The 23,340-nt window shown below is 25.8% G+C and overlaps 1 protein-coding gene across 3 annotated transcripts; it reads left to right on the top strand.

Moving 5' to 3' along the window:
* The first annotated feature begins 6 nt into the window (after positions 1-6).
* Positions 7-21,958, top strand: LOC112683438 (patronin). Of its 3 annotated transcripts, XM_025554482.1 has the most exons (26): positions 7-577; positions 9,684-9,779; positions 9,857-10,063; positions 10,163-10,372; positions 10,441-10,688; positions 10,753-10,862; positions 11,972-12,082; positions 12,914-12,995; positions 13,057-13,249; positions 13,371-13,629; positions 13,685-13,900; positions 13,958-14,130; positions 14,193-14,309; positions 14,400-14,509; positions 14,599-15,234; positions 15,313-15,524; positions 15,595-15,866; positions 15,973-16,209; positions 16,286-16,522; positions 16,600-16,798; positions 16,943-17,035; positions 17,123-17,194; positions 18,036-18,125; positions 20,025-20,205; positions 20,690-20,965; positions 21,418-21,958. In XM_025554482.1, the coding sequence occupies exons 1-26, from the start codon at positions 521-523 to the stop codon at positions 21,560-21,562; spliced, it is 4,839 nt and encodes a 1,612-aa protein (XP_025410267.1). In that variant the 5' UTR covers positions 7-520; the 3' UTR covers positions 21,563-21,958. The 3 variants fall into 3 exon arrangements, with proteins under 3 accessions (XP_025410267.1, XP_025410269.1, XP_025410270.1); XM_025554484.1 differs by lacking the exon at positions 18,036-18,125; XM_025554485.1 differs by lacking the exon at positions 11,972-12,082.
* Positions 21,959-23,340: the final 1,382 nt, after the last annotated feature.

Below are 23,340 nucleotides of genomic sequence, written 5' to 3' on the forward strand. Positions count from 1 at the left end.
CGACGGACGCCGATAGTCCCGGACAGCTCCCCCCTTCCTCCTCCAGCGACCCCCGGACGTTCCCCCTTCCCCCACGGATCTTTCCGAAATCGATATCGCTCCGCGCCACCGGTCGATACCGCACGGAATATCTTCGGATTTTTTTTCCGCCCGTCCAAGTCATCGCGTCGATCGACAACGATTCCCGCGGTCCAGCCCATTGTGTTCTTCGGGACATTACGAATCCCCCCCTCCCCACCCACTGGACGGCCGTATCCGATTGATGTGTTACAATCGTCGCGCGCACGTACAACCGTAGTAAACGTACAACTCGCGCACACGCACGTACCCAAATCGTTATCATCGGATACGACGTTATTATCATCAGCAGCAGCCGTCGTATCATTGATGTGGACCGCGAAACGGCGTCGTCGGATTTTCGTCGGTACGATGATGCACTGAAAGCGGAAGGACGGTGTGAACGACCCGGACCAACGGAACTTTCGGGACAAGCAGTTGCGAAACACGGCAGCCTCGAGCCATGGACCGGGCGGATGGATCGAGAAACTTCGCTGGCAACCCGGACATCTGTTCGCAGGTAAGCGCCAACCGATACGTGACTTTGACGTCCGTCCGTCGACTGATCGACATAACTGTGTCAACGGCTGTGCGAACGCGGCATAGGTTTTCCTTGAACTAGGCAATCTGGGCAGGCATAGTTAGAGCGCGCGGTGCGTGTGTCACCGTTGTCCGCGGTGTGACCTAGCCACGTTTTCCTGGTTTCCTCAGTGTTCGACAAAAGTCCGATTACTTAAATCCGCGTTCGGTTGGCCGAGAAACGTAAAGAATATACAATTTTTTGAACGTCGTACGTTCATAGTTTTTGATTATTTCTTTCCATTTAACGTGCTCGGAAACATGAAAGATTCTGGTTATTTGGTCAACGAATGGGTAATGTTCCGATTAATGTACACTGACGTTTCAAAGTCATTAGATTTTTTTTTTTTTTGAATCCCAAAGACTGTAGTTTTATGTAAAACCTCTTAATCGTCTTGAATCTTGTTTGATATAAGTCAACACATTTAAATTTCAGCATGTAATTCTCAAGTCTTATTCAAAAAATAGTAACTAAATTGGCTACTATATTCCCCTCAGCTTATTTCAATTTAAAATTTAAGAACATGACTTGTATTATTTGAATCTACTGTTAATAATCTATCTTATTCATTTATTCATTATTTGGTTTTCTTTAAACGTTTTTACTATCTACTAATCTATAAATTACAGTTTTGAAAGTATGAGTCTTAGTAGGTAGAGGAAGTTGTTGATAATTTCATCAATAGTGTTAAATTTGGCAAACTTTTAACAAAGTCATAATATTATTATTTATAAGTTTGTCACTTCTTAAAATAAAACATGAACTATAGTAAACAAGTCTGTTTGATTATTATTATATATTCAATTTTGCTTTTATCATGATATTAAAAGTAAATATATAATAAATAAAATATGTTTAACTTACCTGTAGTTACAATTTTTTTTACATGTATAATAATTTTCTCTTCCGAGTATGTTTGACTAATTCATGAAATTTTGATAACTGTGTGGTTTATGAATTGGTTTCACCTACTTATAATATCAAGGGTATATTATGAAATACCCTACTTAAGTAATTACATACCATATTATTTCCTGTAGGTTTTGGATTATTATTTTTAATAATTTGATTATCTATACGTATTTACTTATCTTAAGTTTTTTGTAAAATATATCAATAGTTAAAACTTTTGTTTATGTTTAATTAAAGTACATATAATGCTCTTAATCCATTAATAAAAACAGTTTTGTTGCAAAAATTGTATAAACAAACAACCTATACTGTTTATTTATAAATTTATTTACAATCTATAGCATACAATCATTTTTATAGTTTAATAGGTTTACATAATATTTAACTTTTAAAAAAGTAAAAACTTAATTCATTACTCATTTTTATTTGGTTTTCAAACACTTCTGTGTTAGTTTACTTACTAAATATTTGAAAAAAGTTAAATTTTTCTTACTAAAGCTTTTATTTAAATTCTAGATCATATCATTAATTTATTAAGAGTTATTTGCTAACTATATTTATTTCTTATAATGCAGTAAATATATTATACTATAAATAATTACTTAAATAAATGATAAAAGTCAAGTTTCATAACATGTTGATTTACTTATATAGATATTTAAAATGTATTAATTCTAAAATTTTAAATATTATTGATTTAATTAGGAATTTTAGTTCCTTAGCTATTTTATTAAAGTAATTATAAGTATTTTTAATTTAGTAAAACCTACTTTTATGAAATAATTTTTATTCATTTATTTTTGTTGTTTATTCTGGCTTATCATGATTTCATTTCTATAGGTATTAACATTTATTGTTATGAAACCACTATCTATTTTTGGTTAATTAAGGTTAGCGAATTTGAACTATGATTGATATACTGTGATAAACATAATTTTATAATTAGGTTAATACATTTTTACTTTTGAATGATATTAATTTAATTTTGACTTTTTATCATCTATCACTGAGTAAATCTTAAAGTGTTGGGGGATTAATATTAGTTAATACTAATTATTTTTAATATTACTAAGTAGGTATCTAAAATAATTTATACTTATAGTTAATTATTTATATATAAGTATTAATTATTATGCTTGGTTAAATGAGATCAGGAATATAAAACATAAATTAAAATAAAAGTTACCATCTGATTAGTAGTCAAATTTTAAGAAATATTGAATGTATGAAACCCAGTTATTTTTATCATACTTATATAATAATATGGATTATAGATGTGTTAAATTAGTATCCATTAATAATTTTACCAAATTTTGTATACTAAAAATATACTGAAAATAACTTATTTTTTATTTTTAATGTGTGAAATCTAAATTAATTAATGAACCTTATAAGAGTCAAGTTAGAAAGTTACTAAAGAATTATACCAACTGACTAAGTTTTATAAAAATTAATTTTAATTTTATTTACAACTTTCTAACTAGTTAGTATCTACCCAAATTAGTACAGCTCTGCACATTTTGTCTGTAACACGTCTGATATACTTTATCAGTCATACGTTGATGTCCTATACAACAGCTTGTTAAATTTAGAAAATATGTACTGTATTTTAAAATTAAGCTTTATTTTGTATTATTGTTGATTTGTTAACATAATGATGCAGATAAAACAATCTACGTCATTATATTAATTAAGTAAATAATAAATACAGTTATTATAATTTGCTCTGATAAGTTAATTATAGTTTTGTGGATATCGTTTAATAAATATTCTGAAGTATTAATAAGTTTTTCTTAAACTGGTAAATTTTTTTTATATTATATTCTTGAATTACTATGAATGATATGTGATATTACTATCCTATTAGACATTTTAATTTGTTTTTTTTAGTGTTGGCCTTATCAATATAGAATACTTATATTTAAAAATAAATAATTCTTAAATAGTAATAAAATTGTGTTTTCTTAAATCTTTTATCCAGGGACTGAGCCTTTAATGATTTTAACGGCTTTGTTTAAAGTTCTGGTCTTTAAAATATTTTTTCAGGGGTTTAGGTTAAATTTTGGGATTTCATAAAGTTTAAAATTTAGGTTCCGATTAGAATTGGTTTCTAACCTTTATTTTGGTGATTTTTTTTTTTTCAAACAAAAAATGTTAATATATGTATATAGTACATGTTACACTAATTTAGGTAGCTACTGTTAAAGGTTGTACAAGGTTGTACCTATATCAGGGATGGGGAACTCAAAGTTACTAGAGGGCCAATTTTTATAAAATTAAAAGGGGGCCAGAGCATAAAAAAAAAGTCATTCAAAATATGAATTTTAATTAGCATTTATATATATATACATGGAAATAATAAATTTAATACACCCGACAGCACGATACGAATGATACAAAGAAACTGATATAGTTAAATAGTTCCGTACAAACAGCTATAGTTGAAAATTATACTTATACATACATATGTTATTTAAACATTTAACGATGTTTAATACTAAATAACAATTATTATTTCGATGTCAGAGTATCGACGATAAACTTTAAAATTGTATGATGTAATTTTAAAATATAGTATGGGTCAGATAAAATAAGCTCATGGGCCGCATGCGCCCGCGGGCCGCCAGTTGCCCATCCCTTCCCTATACGAAGGGCATAACTCACTGTTTATATTTTTTTTCGTAAGAGCATAGCTTAAGGTTGTATTGTGGAATTCAAATTTACTATTTAGTTTCTAATACAATAATTTATTTTTACTTAACTATTTTAAAACCGAAAAACCCCTAAAAAAACCAGTATTTTTTAGTTTTTATTAATAGGGTTTTGGTTGTAAAATAAAGGTTACTGTTATTTTCGATTCTTAAATTTACACAAGGTTATAGATTCCTTAACCGGTTCTTTTCGGTCTGATCTCAGATCCTGTTATTATTTAATCAAATAATTAATACATTTTTAAATTGTTCAAATATTACAAAAGAATATACATTCAAAATGTATAGGTTATCTGATTATTTTATAAAATATTGTTTATCCTTGTAAACATTTTTGTCCTGTTGTATAAGTTAGTTTTAGTGATACATCCTAAATATTTTTATGTAGTTACTTAGAATACGATCTCGTGTAGTGTTGAAGGTAATTTACCTTAGTGAAACGGAAGAATTAGCTTGTTCATTAATATTAAATAAACATAATTTTATTGTTGCAAGTTTTTTTTTTTGTTTTTTACGCAATTTTTTAATGGTGTGATTTATATCAGAGTATACTATTTAAAAATTAAACTGTAATTAAATGTTGACGTCGTTTAAACCTATATTGAAAATAGCTAGAATTTGACGCACTAAATTCCAAAAAAAAGCAAGATGTTAAATACTTGGAAAATGTTTTGAATTTGTACTACGGGCATTTACTGAGTAATCTTGGGTTTATTTTTGTACAATTCAAAATTTTTAATTTTAGTTATAACAATTTAATACAAGTTTTTCTATAATATTATTCTTGCATTATCTACATTTATATTTAGGACACGAAAAAAATGAATTATTTACTAGTGATATTAAAAACGTAATTTTATTTTATTATTTATTTTATTATATAAACTATGATTTACTATAATACTAATTTTTGTAAAGATTAGTCAGAATTAGTGTAGTAGGACAAATGTGCACCACCCATGTATTGGGTTCATTTAAACGTAGAATATTAAAAATAACCAACACATAAATATATTTGATTAGGCAACACATTGAGTATTATATTTTTTTAAAAGCTAGTAATTTACTGATTTTTAGATATTTTGTTATTGCAATTTTGGAAACTCTTTCAAATTTGATAGCTACTTATTATATGCGTTTCACCGAGTTATTATTACGTATTTTCGGACATGTTATTTTGGATATAATTCAATATAAATATATCATAATATATCCATGTGTTTTGTTATGACTGATTATATAATACAATTTTTGACATAACTGTCGTAATCTGTTTCAAATGAAACAATTATTTTTCGATTCCTTTTTTGGTGTTGCTGTAATATTATTCAAGTTTTGTTTAGCAATTCGTTTATTATATGTTTATTGAACAGTAGTTATCGGCAGACAAAAATGACATTAAATTATTTTATCCTTTGATGTACTTTTTAAAATGTAATTTAGATTACGTTGATCTCGATTTGATGAAATCTTAAGCAATATTTACTTATTGAATAATAATATTAATTATTTAATAGACAAATACATTTATAAGCACAAAAACGTATATTAATTATAAATTATATTAATCTTCATTCTTCAAATTGATAATGCACATAATTCACCTGTTTGTAGTCAATTATATTCCAATTTGACATTATTAACTCAAATATCTTAACAATATTATTTTTTTAACAGTATTCACTTTGTCATTTTTTAGCTATATTATTACATTAAATACTTAAATGTACTTGTGCTTAAATTATATGCCTTCAAATATTTGTAAGTTTCAAAATTACAAGCTACTTTTTAAAGCCATAAGCGTTTTTCTGAGTAAAATTCATCTTGCATAACATAGATTTACGTTACATTAATGTTATTAAATAAACAAGTAGGAGTACCTACTCTCACAGTTAGAAGGCGTTGGCAATGGAAGTCGTTTTGTGGGGGCCCATGCGGTCCACCACACCTGTCTGTCCATTGATATTTTATGGTCTTAAGATGTATGAAAATAATCGTAAAGAATTTATAATTCTTATTATTATGTTTTTAGTTATTGATTTAAAATACATGTATTTCTACGTCAGTCGTGTTAAATGGTTAACATTGGTTCAGTGACGTAAGGGTAGACGCATTTTAGAATAATAATTAACCGGACGTTTAAGGACATAACAACTGTATTAACTGTTAAGGTCAATGGAAAAAACAGCAGATGTTACCATATGTCATTGTAGTTTATTTAACACACATATTTTTTTGGTTGAGATTTTACACTCGTGTTTTGTCAACAATAAACTAATATTATTTATTTTATGTTAAAATATTATACAATAATATAATAATGTAATGTAATATACTCATTTTCATTTAGGTCAAAGAAGAGGCTGAACTATTATTATGTCTATGATATTATTATTAAATATTAAGGCGCATAAATAATTTAATTCACGAGACAATATTTACAAGGTTATAACCTATAATCTATAATTTGGCGAACATTTTTTAATGAAAAATAATTTTGTAGAGTAGTTCTAATTCCGAATAAAATTCAACATTTTAAGATTATTTAAAATAAAATTAGCATATAATATTAGTACCTATAGTTTTAATTTTAACTAGACAATCACTTTTACAATAATAATTTTATTTTAGTTTTATTATTTATTTACAGTTGTTAATATATCCATTGCGAGTGTTATGTTTATTGACATTGAAAATTAAAGCAAATCATAAAGTATTTTGAAGTGAAGAGGAAAACATTATTTTTCTATGTTCATTCTATTTTATTTCCGTATTTATACATTTTTACGTAACGATTTTATGCTATAAATGTATTACAAATAATTTTATTCTAGAGTAAATAAATAAACAAAATAGTTAAAATTTAAGCATGTAAATCTCCACATAAATTGTAAAATTATAAGACTATAAAAATAATATTTATTTCCGTTAATATTTTGTATTAGATCTTAAAAAGTATAGGTTAATGTCGCTTTAATATTCGATCTATAATAGTTTTTAAATGTTAATTGTATTTTACCCATTCATTCATTATTTATGTTAAAAAATTACTTCATTTCTTTACAAAAGAGTCAATAATTTATAACTTTCCATTAAATACTACCCACAAACTTAAATTTTCTTACGGGTCTAGGTTAGTAAATTATGTATTACATATTATTACTGTTTAAAAGAATTCAAATACTGGTTCCATGACTACATTAACATTGAAGCGTTTTAAACCGTAGGATTTAAAAACTATCATTTTTGATTCAACTGTAACAATTAGATACTTTTTATAACATATTGCTTCTATTATTGAATGTAAGTAACCTAACATTATGGAATTACGTTAAGCCGGTTTTAATTGTCGTATATTTCTCAGTAACTAATTGCCGTATATTTCCCAGTTACTAATTACCGTATTCAAGATCACGCAACCACGCATCATTTTATCTTCGTATTATCTCGTGAAATTAGCTAAAGTAACTTTGTTCGGAAAAATACCTATACACTTATTACTAAAGTATCGATTTAAACAAGAGTTAATTTTACAAAACATACAAGACTTTAAGATAAGCACTATTTTTATATAACTATTATACGTTAGCGTTGTAACGTGTAACTATTAGGTATACCCACTTAAAAGATTTTTCGTGACACACACCAGCGTATGACTCATTTTTAAGATAATACTTAGATTCAGTTTAACGATAGTTAAAATTATCTCTCATATTTTACAATTTAGTCTAAAATTTTATAATTCCGGATTTTGAATATTGATTGAACAAGTGGGTTCTTTTTTATATTAAGTCGGTATTAGTGTGCTAATTTAATTTAGTATGCGCTCATTAGGTTTTCCTTGTTCGAAATTAATTATACGTTTATGCGATCGATCGAGTGCAAAATTTATATAAATTTAAAAATCAAAAATGGGTAAAGGGATCCATTTTTTTAAATTTTGTTATTTGTTACAATATTTTCTAAACTTGCAAATTGAGTATTATGATAACTAAATGATCAAGTTGTAATATAGATGAACTCGTATCAGACTTTACTTTATCAGGATATTATTAAATATTTTATATTATTTATATAATATATATAGCAACATTGTAAACTACATATATTTGAGTGTTGATGTGTTAGTTTATTTCTTTTATACGAATGTAATAGGTTATATACAAACATAAATAATTAAAGTTCTTACATATTATTCTCTATTGTTCAAAGTAAAAAGAAAAAATTTGATTAATTTGACCCATATTTATGCGAGTGATAGTTTTTTTTTAATTTGTTAATATAAATGTAAAATCTTTTATTAAAAACGTTCTACGCACGCCGGTTTTTAATATTTTTTACTTGAGTTACATTTTTATATTTTATAATTAAGTAGATTTTTTTTATTTCATATGATTATACTTAAATTTTTTTTGTTATTTTATTCTTTTATAAAAATAAAGTTTCCAGTTAATTTAATGAATAGACAGGACTTTACTACTAAGTTGTTCTGTTAAATATTTTCCTTATAGTTAGTACTATTTAATTAAGTTGTTGTGTTATGTTCATTGTGTATTTTATTATTGTTGAATGTGTATGTAATCTAGATATAGTAGTACTTAATTACTTAATATTTCATGCTGCAATAATTTGATTTATAATTTGGACTAAAAATATGTATTTGAACAATAACTCCTAGTTTTGGTTTATTCATTTTGAAAATAAATTTAGTTTTTATAACATATACATAATTTTCTACAAATTGATTATTTAGTTTAACATTTATTAGTTTTACGTTTCATTACATTTTTACTCATTTTAACGATATATTCTAAAACTTAAACTCGTTCTAGAATAGATTGTTAAAATTATTAAAAATAGAAAAATTTATTCAGATTGAATAGTTATTATAAATAAATATTTTTCATATTATGTAATTTCGTGTAGATAGAAATATACATTTTTTATGTTCTGATATATTCTGAAATCGTTAAAAATGTATTTGTATTTAGATTATGATATTCTATTTTAACATAAATGCCAAAATTAATTTAAAATTCAAAATTATATTATCTTAAACATTATTTATGTGTTAAATTAATACATTTTATTTATGCTTTTTGCTACAATTTTATGTATTAATTTTTATGTCTTAAGTTCTAATAGGATATTTAAAATATTGTTTTATTCATAAATTAGAACATTTTTATTTTATATAGTTATTGGTTTAAATGAAAAAAAAAAAAGGTTTATTTTGATTAATAGTTTATTGAAATATTGGTTATAAAAAAGCTTTATTGTGTTCTTATAGATTGATAACTCTAAGAATAATATTCTTCATTTTACTTACATATTATGTTAAAGCATATTTAAAATGAGGATGATGGTTATTATTAATGATAATATAAGAACTTTGAATGATGAAATATATTTTTTTTTTACAGGCAAAACAAAGAGCTACGATAAAATGGCTCTTATCGAAAGTGTACAACAATAGAATTCCAGAAAATGTTATAGAGCCTTTTTATAAAGACCATGATGTTAGTAATGTTTATTTGAATACTAATCTAAATTAATTTTAATCTTATATTTTATAATTTTTGTTTTGTTTTTTTAGAATCAAGAACATTTAAAACCACCTTTGGTCCATTCATTAGCTAGTTCAGAGCTTTATTGTATGGCATTAGGGAATATATATTCTGATCCAAATTACCATAATCTCAATCACTGGGGTGTTATCCAAGCCTTAAATAAAAAGGGTGTGACTGTAAATGATCCATCAGTAACAGAGACTGTTTTAATTCAAACAACACCTTTAAAACTAGTATGTTTTTGTTAAATGAATACAGTAAAAAATTATTTTATTTTTAGTCCAAATTAACTATTTCATTTTATAATTACTGTCAATCTAACATTGATGTAGAGCGCTCACATGACAATAATGGAAGCTATTATGACATTGTATGCCAAAGAAGTAGCAACACCTAACCGAGTGATGGCTGCTATACAAAGACTGAACCATGTTCCTCACAGAACTCCTATTGTTATGCCTGAAGATCATGAAAGAGCTATTTTGTTGTGGGTTAATCGTACTGTCGAAGCTTTAAAACAACGCATATCCAGTTCACAAACGGTTGATTTTTAAATATTAAAAAATAAATAACATATTTCAACTGATACAATTTTGATTCATAAATCTAGGAAAATTTGTCTGTACCTGATATTACCCCTGTGAACGATTTTCATGAATTGAGCGATGGAGCAGCTATAGCAGCATTGATATCTTTTTATTGTCCTGATGAACTACCTTGGAAGTATATTACTGTATCAAAGGCACCAACGTCATCAGACTGTATAAAAAATTTCAGTGTTATTAATGAATTTTGTGATAATAGTTTGCCTTTTTGCATATTTCATATGAGGCCTCAAGATGTTTATTATATAAGAGGGTAATTAAATAATAATTTTGTTATGTACATTATACATATAATATAAATACTTATTTTAATTTAGGTCAATGAAAGCAAATTTAATTGCTTTTTTTGCTGATTTATTCAATGTTTTGGAAATACATCCAGCTAAATGTGTCAGTTTCAACCAGGGTAGTAATGATTTGGCAGAAGGTAAATGTTCTATTTCAGTATATTTGTGCAAATTATTATTTTGTGGACGTGAAATTAGAATGTTATTATCAAATTATTTGTTGTGCTTAAGAATGGCTAATGTGTGAACCTAATGAATCAGATAGTATATTTAAATTATACTCATATTTTATTTTTAAACACAGCATTTTTATAAATTTTATTATTTAAAAAATATATGTATTATTCATACTAATATGCTTGTATATTTATGCTGAAAAATTGAAAAGCATTTTTGCATAAAATTTGAGAATATTTAAAAAATTGAACTAAGCATAGGTACATAAAGTTTAAAAAAAAATAGTTTTTATTTCTTTTAAATAAATTAATGCATTTAATAGTATAATTATGCGTAATATTTTATTAAATTAAAATATTAATCAATGATCATTATTTTAATAATATTAATTAGTTGAAATATAACCTAAATTCTATAAATAAAAAATTTGATAAATAAAAGTTATCTTATAAATAATTTTGAATTTAACAATTAAATAAAATTTATAGTTAGGAATAATCATTTTTATTTTAACCAATATATATATAAAAAAAAAATTACTGTAATTACACGTCCACAATTAGTGTATTAAATATAATTTGGTACCTCATTAAGATTAATAATAATAATTTTTTATTCTTAAAGTGGTAGACTAGTTTTATAGAATAATTAGTTAACTTAATAATGAATATTATGAATACTTTCCTTTTTAAATAATAATCAATTATTTAATATTTTTGCTGTTTAATTTAGTTGAAATATTGACTTTAAGCTAATAAATCAGAAAAAATTTATAAAGTAATTTAATGATTATTGAGTCAAACTTTTAATTAACGTTTGAGAATTTAATGTATATATTTATATATATTTTACTTATTAATTTTTGCATGATCGTCAGTCTAACTATATAAAATATTAATGGTTGAATGGATGGATATTTTAACATTTTTATAACTTTTAACCAGTATATAATCCATCATATACCAATCACAAATTTAATATAAAAGTTTAGAGTCAAGAGGGGATATAGGTTAAATGTTAGGTGAAAAAAAAATTCAAAATATGATAGAATTTTTTTTTCCTACGGTATTAGCATATCCAAGAAATAGTCATGGCGTGGCGCATAAACGTTTATTGCCTCAAGCAATATCCGTTATACCTGATCTCCGCAGTAATTTGGATTCACACTCAACAGGGTTTACAGGTACCTGAATAATTCGAGTTGGTTATGAGATTATTTTTGTTTGTGTGTGGTTTTTTTTTGTATCAGTGCCACTAACATTTAATCTTCACTGCATTGGCTTTGTGTTCTACACCTATTTATTATTTTTATTTTCATCAATTGAATTTTAGATAATTTTTGAACATTAAATTTGGGTATTACTTTAGGTAATCATATTTTGATGACAATCATTGTTTATTTAATATTAAATATTTGCTAGAATTACTAATTGTTTATTATAATTAAACATAAAAATTGTGATTTTGAAGTTTAAAATTTTTTTATGCATGTCAACTCCATTTATGCTTGTGTGTTTAAATTTTAGTATTATTTACTATTTAATACTTGATGAAGTATTGTAATATAGTTATAATATAGTATTATTTTTTATTTATCAATAATTTATAATACTTCAATAAATAATTATTTTTCATTATTTTCGTAATTATAAAATTATTTGAATAAATAAAAAAAAATATTTTTTTGGTATTGAAACATAATTATTATTTAAATATCAGGTTTAGATAATACTTTTATCAATTGAAATTTTTATTATAATATCATTGTTTAAGTTATATAATTTATATGAATATATTTTATTAAAATTAAAAGCTAATTCATATTTAATTTATATAAGTTAATTATTAAAAATCATAAGAAAATGCAATTTTATATTTTATTTGTTATTATTATTTATCTATATTATTCTTTTATATAGCTTTATGTTGTTCAATTATATTGAATGTTTTTGTTATTTTATTATAACACACTAAACATAGTTGCAATTATTTATGTAGTGTATTTTGTCTGTAGGCATGGCACATAACAATTCTGTCAAAAAAGTTTCAAATACAATAACACCTCAATCGCCACCCGACGGGAAAAAAATTAGCCGGTATTTGATTAATTTTATTATAGCTATATTTTAATAGTTAATATTGCTATTAAATTTCTAGATCAAACGGAGAAGAACAATTCATTGTTCATCGAAATCGTTCTGTTCTTACGTTGAATTCAATGTTAAATGCTAGTAATGGTGATGCTAGTAATGATGTAGCAGCAGGTAAACCAACACATTGGGAAGACACAAGAAAGCAATCATATGCTGGTCGACGATCAAGAAGGAATTCATTTTCTGAAGATTCACAAGTATGCATATTATTATTAATTTATATGAATAATTTTAACTTTGAGTTTAGGTACTATAAGTTTTTAGTTTTATAATGTATCCAATATTTATAAATTATAATTGAAATTTAATTTAATTCAGCTAACTGTGGAAAACTTTGGTGGATCACAAGATAATTTACATTTCCTTGGTCGAAATCCTGACAAAGAACCTGCAATTCACGTTGCACGAAAAGATAGCATAAGTAAAATTACCAATTCACACTCCCAGGAAAATGATAGTTCTGGTGTTCAAAATTTATTACAACACTCAAATGCTAGTTCTGCTATTAATTTATTGCAGCATACTAATACTAATTCTGGTGCTCAAAATGTATTACAACACTCCAATACTAGTCCAGGTATAATTATGTTAATTGGTGATTTTTTAAAATACTACATTTTTTTTAAATTTAGCCATGTCGAGAGTTTCTAGTGATGCATCTAATAATAGCCAAGGTCTTCAACGAATGTTATATGATAGTTTTGATGATGTAGAATCAGTTGTTCAACAACCTATGCCTACATTGAAACGGAGTTTATCGTATGTTGATACTACACAACCTGTACATCCATCCAGTACTACTACATGGTTGCAACAAAGCTCTTCATCTGCTGCTCATAGTGAACATGGTATGATTGTTATTGTTATAATTTGATATTATTTTAATGTTTATATAATTTTTTTAGGAGATGATTCTGAGAGTGATGGTTCTGTTATGAGTTCTCAGCTGCTCAATATAAAACTCAAGTTAGAAGAAAAAAGACGCCAGATTGAGAATGATAAACGTAAAATGGAATCTCTTATGAATCGACAGAGACAACAAGTAGGAAAAGCGGCATTTTTTCAGGCTGTCACTAGGGTATTGTTAAATATTGATTAATATTAAAATCAAAATATTATTTCATTAAAGATTATTTATAGAGTAAAAATGGTGGTAGAAATTTACAAAGTCCAGATTCAAATTATAGTAGAATGATGTTTGATGGTAATATTTCACCATCTTCTATTAAAACTGCCCAGCAGTCTTTTACATATCAAGTATTTATTAAAAAATTAATTTTGCTATTTCTACTAACACTTTATTTTTAAAGATTATTTTATTGATTTATTAATTGTTTGTTAAAATAGGATAACGGCATAGAAAGTAAATGGTCTGATCGAATGAGTCCATTCACAGATGACCGCAAGACTCCAGACTTGGATCATATTAACACTGAAGACTATAATACTCTTTCCAAGTTAATATAATAATTAATTTATAAATTATATTTAAATTGTTTTTTTAATTTTTTTTTTATAAATTCCATCTTGTTTAAATATTATTCAGAATGCATCCAAATTATCAAGATATGCAAGCTGATTTACAATGTCTAACTAATCAAAAAAGTCAAATACAACATAACAGTTTACAATCTGAAATGATGCAACATTATCCGGGTATCCAATCTTTGCAACAAGTTTATCAAAATTCTCATTCTATTCATCAACCACAAAATTTTTTAATCAATCGGCAACAAAGTAATAATTGTGTAATGCCTAACGGGCAAATGATACAACACATAGAACATAATAATACTGATAATGGTCAACAATGGCATAGTCTTATGAATCATAATCAACCATCTTTACCTGTGTACAACAACTACAACCAGCCACAACATCCACAGTACCAACATCAACAACCATATGTTAATCAACGACCCATACCTAATACATTACAAAATTCTACAATGGAAAACCATTATATACCCCAAGAATCTTATGAGCAAATAGTGCAACCTAATAAGGAAACACAGTCTCAACAGTTTTTTTTACATAATAACCAGCAACAACATATTCAACAACAGCAGCAGCAACAACAACAACAACAACAACAACAAAAGTTTAGAAAAAGTTGGGATGTGACACCATCACAACAAGTGCATACATTTGCTCAAGAATCTCCAAATATTTGGAATGGCAGGTAATTATTTTATCATTGGTTTGAATTTTAAATTGTGAAATTTTATTACTTTATTTCATATATAATATATTTTTTTAGTCGAACAATACCAAAGTCTTCGCAGCCATCATCATTAAGTGGATCACCACGTCAGAAGTCTGAATTTGCTTTGTTAAATAGATCTGGTGTTAAAACTAGTCCTTCTTCACCAGTCCCTCCCCCTCGTCGGAATTCCAATCATGTTGTAAGCCACTCACAATTGCCAACTCCATCTATTGACGATATGCAACCACAAAGTATTTCATTCATTGGTATGTTTTTATTTATTATATATATTCTTTTATGACAAAATTAAATTTTTAAAATTACATTTTAATGCAGGAAACGATTCAAAGAAGTCAGATCTTGATTTTTCTGAAAGCTTGAATAGAATTCAAATAACATCTGGTCATAGGACATATAGGATACCATCTCCTACACGAACACATATGCCTATCAATCGTAATTCTTTTAGTGATAATTCCTCTATATCCCAAACTAGTCATAATACATCTGCAAATACATCCGATAAAGGTTTTTATGTTTCATTTGAAGAAACAGATACTCCTAAGCGACCTAAACCACCATTGAGAACAAAAAAGATTGTGTCAAAGGTAATTAATTAATTTTATCAGTCTTTTGTTTTATGATATGTTATATTTTGATATCAATAAATACATTTAAAATTGGTTTTAATGTCCAAATTAATTTAATTTATAGGATAGAAATTTAACCCAAGTATTGAACAATTCTGTGTCATTAAATAACTTGGATATATCACCTAGAAATTTCAATTCTTCCACATCGCCTTTTTCTAAGCCTAAAGAATTTTCTACTCCAGTTAAATCTGCTTCTGAATCTACTGTAATGCAGAGCTCAAATAATAAAACAAATCACCCAAAATCGTCAACACCTACAGGAGTTGAACTCATTATTGAAAATTCCAACCCAGATCCAGTATGAATAAAAATATATTTATTTAAAATTAATTATTTTATCAATTTGTCATTAAATAATTATTATTCATATTCAGAATGCTATTGATGAGATGGAAAAGAAAAAAGAAAGGATACTTATGTTGTCTTTACAACGGAGGCAACAACAAGAAGAAGTTAAGAACAAAAAAGAAATTGAAGCACAAAAGCGTAAAGAAAAAGAGAAAGAGAAAGAAGAAATGAAATTACGTAAAAAAGAAGAAGAAAAACAAAGGAGAGCAGTGATATTAGAACAATATAGGATTAAGAAAGCTATCGAAGAAGCTGAAAGAGAAGTAAGTAATTGTTAATAAGGTTACTATTAAAAGAGTTTTTCTTTCTATAGTATTTATAATTAATATCCATTATTAAGGGAAAAACTGTAGATAAAGAACTTCTAAATTCTCTGAAAACAAATAATAATCATACTACGGGTGGTCCTCCAAGGTTACGCAGTAAAATGCAAAGTGGACGTCCACGACCTAAAACTATACATGTTGATCGTAGTGATGCACATGACGGAACATTGACACCATCTCGAGGCAAGAAGGGCTCAATCACAAATCTTGCTAGTTAGTATTATTGTTATAACATTATGTTATAATATTCACTACCTTTATCCTCACGCTTGATGTTATTTAATGTTCAATTTTATTTAATCTTTTTTTTTATTTTTTTTATCACGTCTGAAATAAAAATGTTGTTTTTGCACGTAGCGTTAAACTCACAAATTAGACGAGATTATTACAGAGGATCGCAAGACTGCTTAGCTGAAACAAGGCGAACGTCGACCTCTTCTCTTTATTCAGGTATGTATGACATTCCTAAGGCCAGTAAAATATTGATTTCTTCTTTGGAAGCCCAAGTATTTTTTGCTCCTTTTATTTATTGTATAGACGTCACTGATGAAGGAAAACTCAATACACCAAGAAATTTGGATCGTCATGGTTCATATAAAAATTCTAGAGGTTAGTATAGTATACTTATGTTATATGTGGGTAGACAAATTAGTTTATTTTTTAGTCGACTATTGATTGCTTGCTATTTGTATATTTTGCTCTATAGCAATAATTATTACAAAACGTGTGGCATCATGCTTGTGTAAGCATTAAACATATAATACCGTAATTAGTTATTGAAAGATCGGTTTAAAGTTGTCTAAAAATTTTTAATTTAATTTGTGTATGAACTCAATACAATTTATTTTATTGTTTTATTTTATCTTTTCAATTGTGTTTCAAATAATATCAATTATATTTTGTTTTTTTTTTTTTTTTATAAATAATAGATTAATATATACTTTAAATTTTTTTATTACTATATGATCGTGATTAACGTGAATTTGCAGTTTACCATATTCCAATATTTTTTGTTTGTTGTGTTAGTGTGTAATCTATCCCTATACTATAACCTATATATATATATATATATATATAACAGTATATATAACTATATATAACAGTTTTATATATAGAAAATGTGACATCACACCATAAAATGAACATTCTAATTGAAATCACATTGAAATTACTATTGAAATGTATGATATATTTCGGTTCGGAAAATAAAATTACAGTTTTTTTTATTTAATTATTATGTTTTCACATATATGATATAAACCGTAGAAAAAAATTAATCAAATGTTTGTAAAAATAGTGTCTTATATCATTATACTTATAGTGGCTGATGTGTAAAACTATTAGTTAAACTACTGCATTCATTTTTTTGTATAGAAAAATCCTTGTAGTTTTAGGAAGTAGTACTTGTTTTACAAATTGTTGGTAGCATGTTTGGCATACGTTTTTACAGATTCTTCTTTGGACAGAACAAAGCGTAAAACAAATTTTGGATACTACAATAGTGCACCTCGTAAATCCAGTTCTCTCATGAATTTGTATGGTAAGATAAATGTAAAAAAAAAAAAAAAAAAAATGGTGAAGGTCTATTACGCATGAAAAATGTATAGCAAATATATTCAAGTATGGCATATTGTGGTGGTGGAAATCTTATAACTCTTTATTAGGTGTTTGATTGGTTGTACTTTTGTTAAATGAACACAATATATCTTAAGTCTATTAGGTAAAATAATATTGTTTTACTATTCCTAAAAAATATTAATTAAAAATTATATTGTATATTAAGAATATTTATGATGTATTTATTATTTTAGAAATTAGTTGTGTTTGATGTTATTCATTAGTTATCATCTGTACAAACTTTTTTTATTTCGAACGTAAGTTTATTTTATTTATTCGTTGTTTTTGTCAGTGTAATCTCATATCTTATTATATTATGGTTTTATCCATTCATTTTTTACAACATGAAATTATATTCCACATAATCCATATCACGGTATTTATATATTGAAATATAATTGTATTATATAAAAACAATAGTGTTATATTTATTTACATGTACTAATATCGATGTATATATCATTTTCTATTCGGTATTTCGTTGCTAACTTTAAGTAAAATGTTAATTATCATAAATTTAAATTGAACTTTTTGAATTTCAGTTTATTTAAAATGTATATTATTATGTATAATCATAAAATATTAACAAGATACCTACACATATTATTATGATTTTATAAATATAAAACAAACGTTCGATACAGTTAGCAGTACTTTTTGCGTGTGGTAAAATCGATAAGATTAAATTTTATGATAGCTTTGTATTGAAATAATTAATGTAATTTTTATTATTTCGGATTGATATTTGATATTTATTTTTCAAGTGTTGATTTCCAAGTTATTTATTTTTTATTTATCACAATTATTATTACTTTTTTTTTTTTTTCTGAGAATGAACAGTAAAAACATACATTGTAATTTATGTGTATTAATAATGAAGTGGCTTAAATAAATATATATACATAAATAATTTTATACAGTGATATAAGTAAGTAGAAGGTTTTGAGGGTTCAAACCCTCTTCCATTGCCAAAATCTTATTTAATAAATATTTAGGTAATAATAAAAATAGTTTTATATAAATATATCAAACACCCCATAAATAATTTTTACCTACGCCCTTGATTATGTATATATATATACAGTGGAACCACGATTAAACGTGTCTCGATTATCCGTGTTCATGATTAACCTAACTCTTTCAAAAATTATCGTCGATTCAATTTTGTTGAATAAATTCCATACTATTTAGTGTGTTTTTAGCATTTGTAATAGGCTTTTCGAAAATAGTCGTTAAGAAAATAACATTGTACATACTTATTATGCATACAGCAATATACATATTTTCATAATTCGTTTAATACAATTTATCGATTAACCGTGTTTTTAATTTATTCGTGTTACCCTTCCCCACAATTACCCCGGATAACCGAGGTTCTACTTTATACTCGTATATATACATAAAAAAGCATGCTATTACGAATATAATTATTTACATTTTATTCGTGGTATATTACTGTTGCAATTAATGTTAATGTTATCACTAACAAGTATAATATATACTACATTTAATAATCAAAATGTAATAATAATTATTTAATAATTATTCTTATTTTAAATTTTTACAACGTGTTTGAAATTTAATTCACTATATTAAAACTTAATATTTTATTATCATGTATAATATTTATTTTAACAATTTTAGTAGAATAAAATAGATAACCAGGACACAAACACACGGGTGTTTTTTTTTCTTATAATTGCTTATACCATTGTGTTATATATATATATGTGTTTAAAATTAGTATCACTAAACCATCAATCGACCGATCATTTTATTTTTTTCAAAAGTTGTAAGTTAATAATTTTTTTTTTTTTTTTAGGAGGTTCTAGTTGTGACCAAGACAGTCTCCTGTATCGGTGTGGTGATACAGACTCGGGTCTTGGACGGGCTACACCTCCCAGAAGAGCCGCTTCACCATCCGGACCAGGTTCACTGCCCATTCGTCGCAAGTTTGACGATGCAGCCAGCGAAAGTGGTGGTAGCGATTACAGTGGTCCCAGGTACAATTCATAGTTATAATATTAAACAATTTACTCTTTTCATCGTGGTCACTCTTCGTCAAATACAAAGCGTTTACTTTATTCCCGTAGTTTTTAATTGAAATACATTTTCTTCCTGTAGACGTTTTTCGTTTGAAAATATTATTCATAGATTCTGCAATATCTGAAGTAAAAAATATCAATGCTTAATTACTTTTCGTCGAACAATAATTTAAACTATTGAGTGAAAGGCTCATTGATAATTTCTTCTTAAAACCCAACCCATGATTAAACCGGATATTTTTTCAATACTCCCTTCAATATATTGATAAAGTTGCTTTTAGACATAATTTTATCTTACAAATTGTGAAACAATAATGTTTATGAATTAAATACATTTTAATTATCTTTTTTCCTTAGTTTTTATATTCTGTAGACTTAAAAAAACAAATTTTCATAAATAACAAAAACTGTTATTGATACATTGATGTTTGTAATTTTTTAGGTTATATAAACAACCAGTGACAAAATCAAATCGTGGTATCATCCTGAACGCGGTTGAATACTGCGTGTTTCCGGGTGTAGTGAACCGGGAAGCCAAGAAACGGGTACTTGAAGAGATCAATAGGTCCGAAGCTAGGCATTTCTTAGTGTTATTCCGTGATACGGGCTGTCAGTTCCGAGCTCTGTATTTATATTATCCAGAGACGGAGGAGGTAGCAAAACTTTATGGTACTGGTCCACGGGTTGTCACCGATCGTATGTTCGACAGGTTTTTTAAGTGAGTAGACAATCAATGAAATATATTTAATTTTCCTTACCACTTGTTACAATTCACTTGAACTAGACTAGGAATTTTTGAAAAATTACTCGAGTTGATATTTAATGTTTAAATATCTTTAAATGTACCTATAATAGTTAGGGTTGAGAGAAAATAAATTCGCTTGGTCGTTAATTTGTTTAATATGATGTATTTACCTAATAAATTTATTGAAAACTAATAAACATGAAATTTACTCAAATCCTGATAATTATATAGAATTTTCATTTTTAGACAATTGGTTTAAAATATTATTTGTAAAAATTTTTTAGATTATATGTAATGAATTTGAGTTTAATCTAATCTAATCTAATTATCATGTTAAAGGGTCGCGTTAAAACAGCAACAATAAGTTGAATTATTTTAGGATTTAACTATCATTGAATATTAATATTATGTTTGTGGTGTTCTAGGTACAATTCAGGTGGCAAATGTTTCTCGCAAGTGCATACGAAGCATTTAACCGTCACTATTGATGCGTTTACCATACACAATAGTTTGTGGCAGGGTAAAAAAGTGAATTATCCTAACAAAAAAGATATGACTTTAGTCGTTTGATATTCCTTTGTCAACAAGGATTGTTGTATTACACTAGTTTTTTAGGAAATTGAAATTTAACAAAAATGTTGTCCAGTCATTTATATATGCTGTATATGGAACGCAAGTTAACAATTTATTTTTTTGTTTAACAGAAAGTTTCAACTCTTCCAGCTGTTTATAGTAGTATTAATATTAAAAAAGTAAAAAGTAATTATAGCTGAATAATACCTACCTATTATGTATTTTAAATTAATCATTCTTGCGGAGAGATAATATTAATTGTTAAAGATATTATTCTATTTGCATTTACAACTTAATTGTATGAATTGTTGTTTGAATTAAGGAAACATTTTCTTTTTTTAATCTGTTCGTCAGTTGTGATTTATTAAAATGTATTATTATTAAGAATATTAACTAACATTTGGATATTTTTTACTCAAACCTCATGTTGCGTGCGTTCTTCTTTACTTATATAATTATATATATCCATAGATGTTTATGTTTATGTTGCAATAGTATTTTTGTGTACATGTTTTTAAAAACATTAAAAATTTAATAATTTTTTTTTTATCAAACATGTATTATATTAAATATTTATATATGAATATATACTGGTGACTAAAATTGCCTATAACTATAACAATGTTCATACAGTTTATGTTGCATTAGATAAAAAATGCTAGTATAGCATTCAATGTTAAATTATTTTATTAATATTATTTTTCTCTTTGGACAAACGAAATTGTTTCGTTAATTTACATCGAAACGATATTAATTGTTGTATTAACGTACTACTTACATTTATAGTTTAGAAAATACATTTTTTTCGTGCATATCGAAATACTGTAGTTTTGTACAAGTATATTATAGGAAGAAAATAAAATGCGCGTTTTAATGAGCTTTGTCGATAATTTTGATTTTCTTATTTTGTATTTTGACAATATTAAAATTCGTTTTTAAAATAATATAAGTATAAAACATGCACGTGCAACTTCACCTTTACGTTTGTATTGAATTGTGTAAGTATGCTAGCGTAAACGAAGTAATATTTTTTAATGGTAAAGAACACAATAACTTCTAATCAAAATTAATTGAAGAAAAAGAATAACAAATAAACAAATAAAAAATAAAAATGTTAAAACCCTACTATTATTTATTATTATTATTATAAAATTATAATTGACAAAAAGGATTAATACTCAATTTAAAAAAAATTTAACATCTATAAAGATAGTAACCAACTATTAATATAAATTTATTTATTTAGTTTAAATAGTTTATTTTTTAATTTTTTGTATTCACTTTAAGATTATACCTTAAGATCTGTTAATAATTGTGCCAATTTGTAAACATTAGTATTTTTATGTTTTATTATTTTTATTATTATTATTATTTTATTTTTTATTTTTAAATATTTTATTACATTATTTCACCACGGACTACCTTCTATACAGTTGTAGGATTTACAACTATGTAATATTGCAACTATTAATGTAATAGTACTATTTTATTACATTTCTTTTTCTCAAAATATTTGCTTTAATATGCCTGTATGTCATTGATTTATTGAATGTTAAAGTTAAATATTGTTTTATGAATTTAACGCTTAAGAAAAGTATGACTTAATGTTCTGATTTAAATTTTGTATTCGATTTTTTTATTTAATTTTTATATTCATGTATTTGTACACACAATTTAATTTATTAATTTGTAGGCCATAATCTTAGAGAACGAATGAGAGAGACGATTAACAAAAAAAAAAAAAAAAATGATTGAATTTTTACAAAAGGAAATTT

Source organism: Sipha flava, unplaced genomic scaffold, assembly GCF_003268045.1.
Source record: "Sipha flava isolate LNK unplaced genomic scaffold, YSA_version1 226_pilon_pilon, whole genome shotgun sequence".
In the NCBI taxonomy this organism is placed as follows: Eukaryota; Metazoa; Arthropoda; class Insecta; order Hemiptera; family Aphididae; genus Sipha; species Sipha flava.

Coding starts and splice junctions, on each gene's coding strand:
- LOC112683438 (XM_025554482.1), top strand. CDS start 521: ATGGACCGGGCGGATGGATCGAGAAACTTCGCTGGCAACCCGGACATC. Junction 13,901..13,957: donor TGCTGCTCATAGTGAACATG/GTATGATTGTTA, acceptor TAATTTTTTTAG/GAGATGATTCTGAGAGTGAT. Junction 15,235..15,312: donor CCAAATATTTGGAATGGCAG/GTAATTATTTTA, acceptor ATATTTTTTTAG/TCGAACAATACCAAAGTCTT.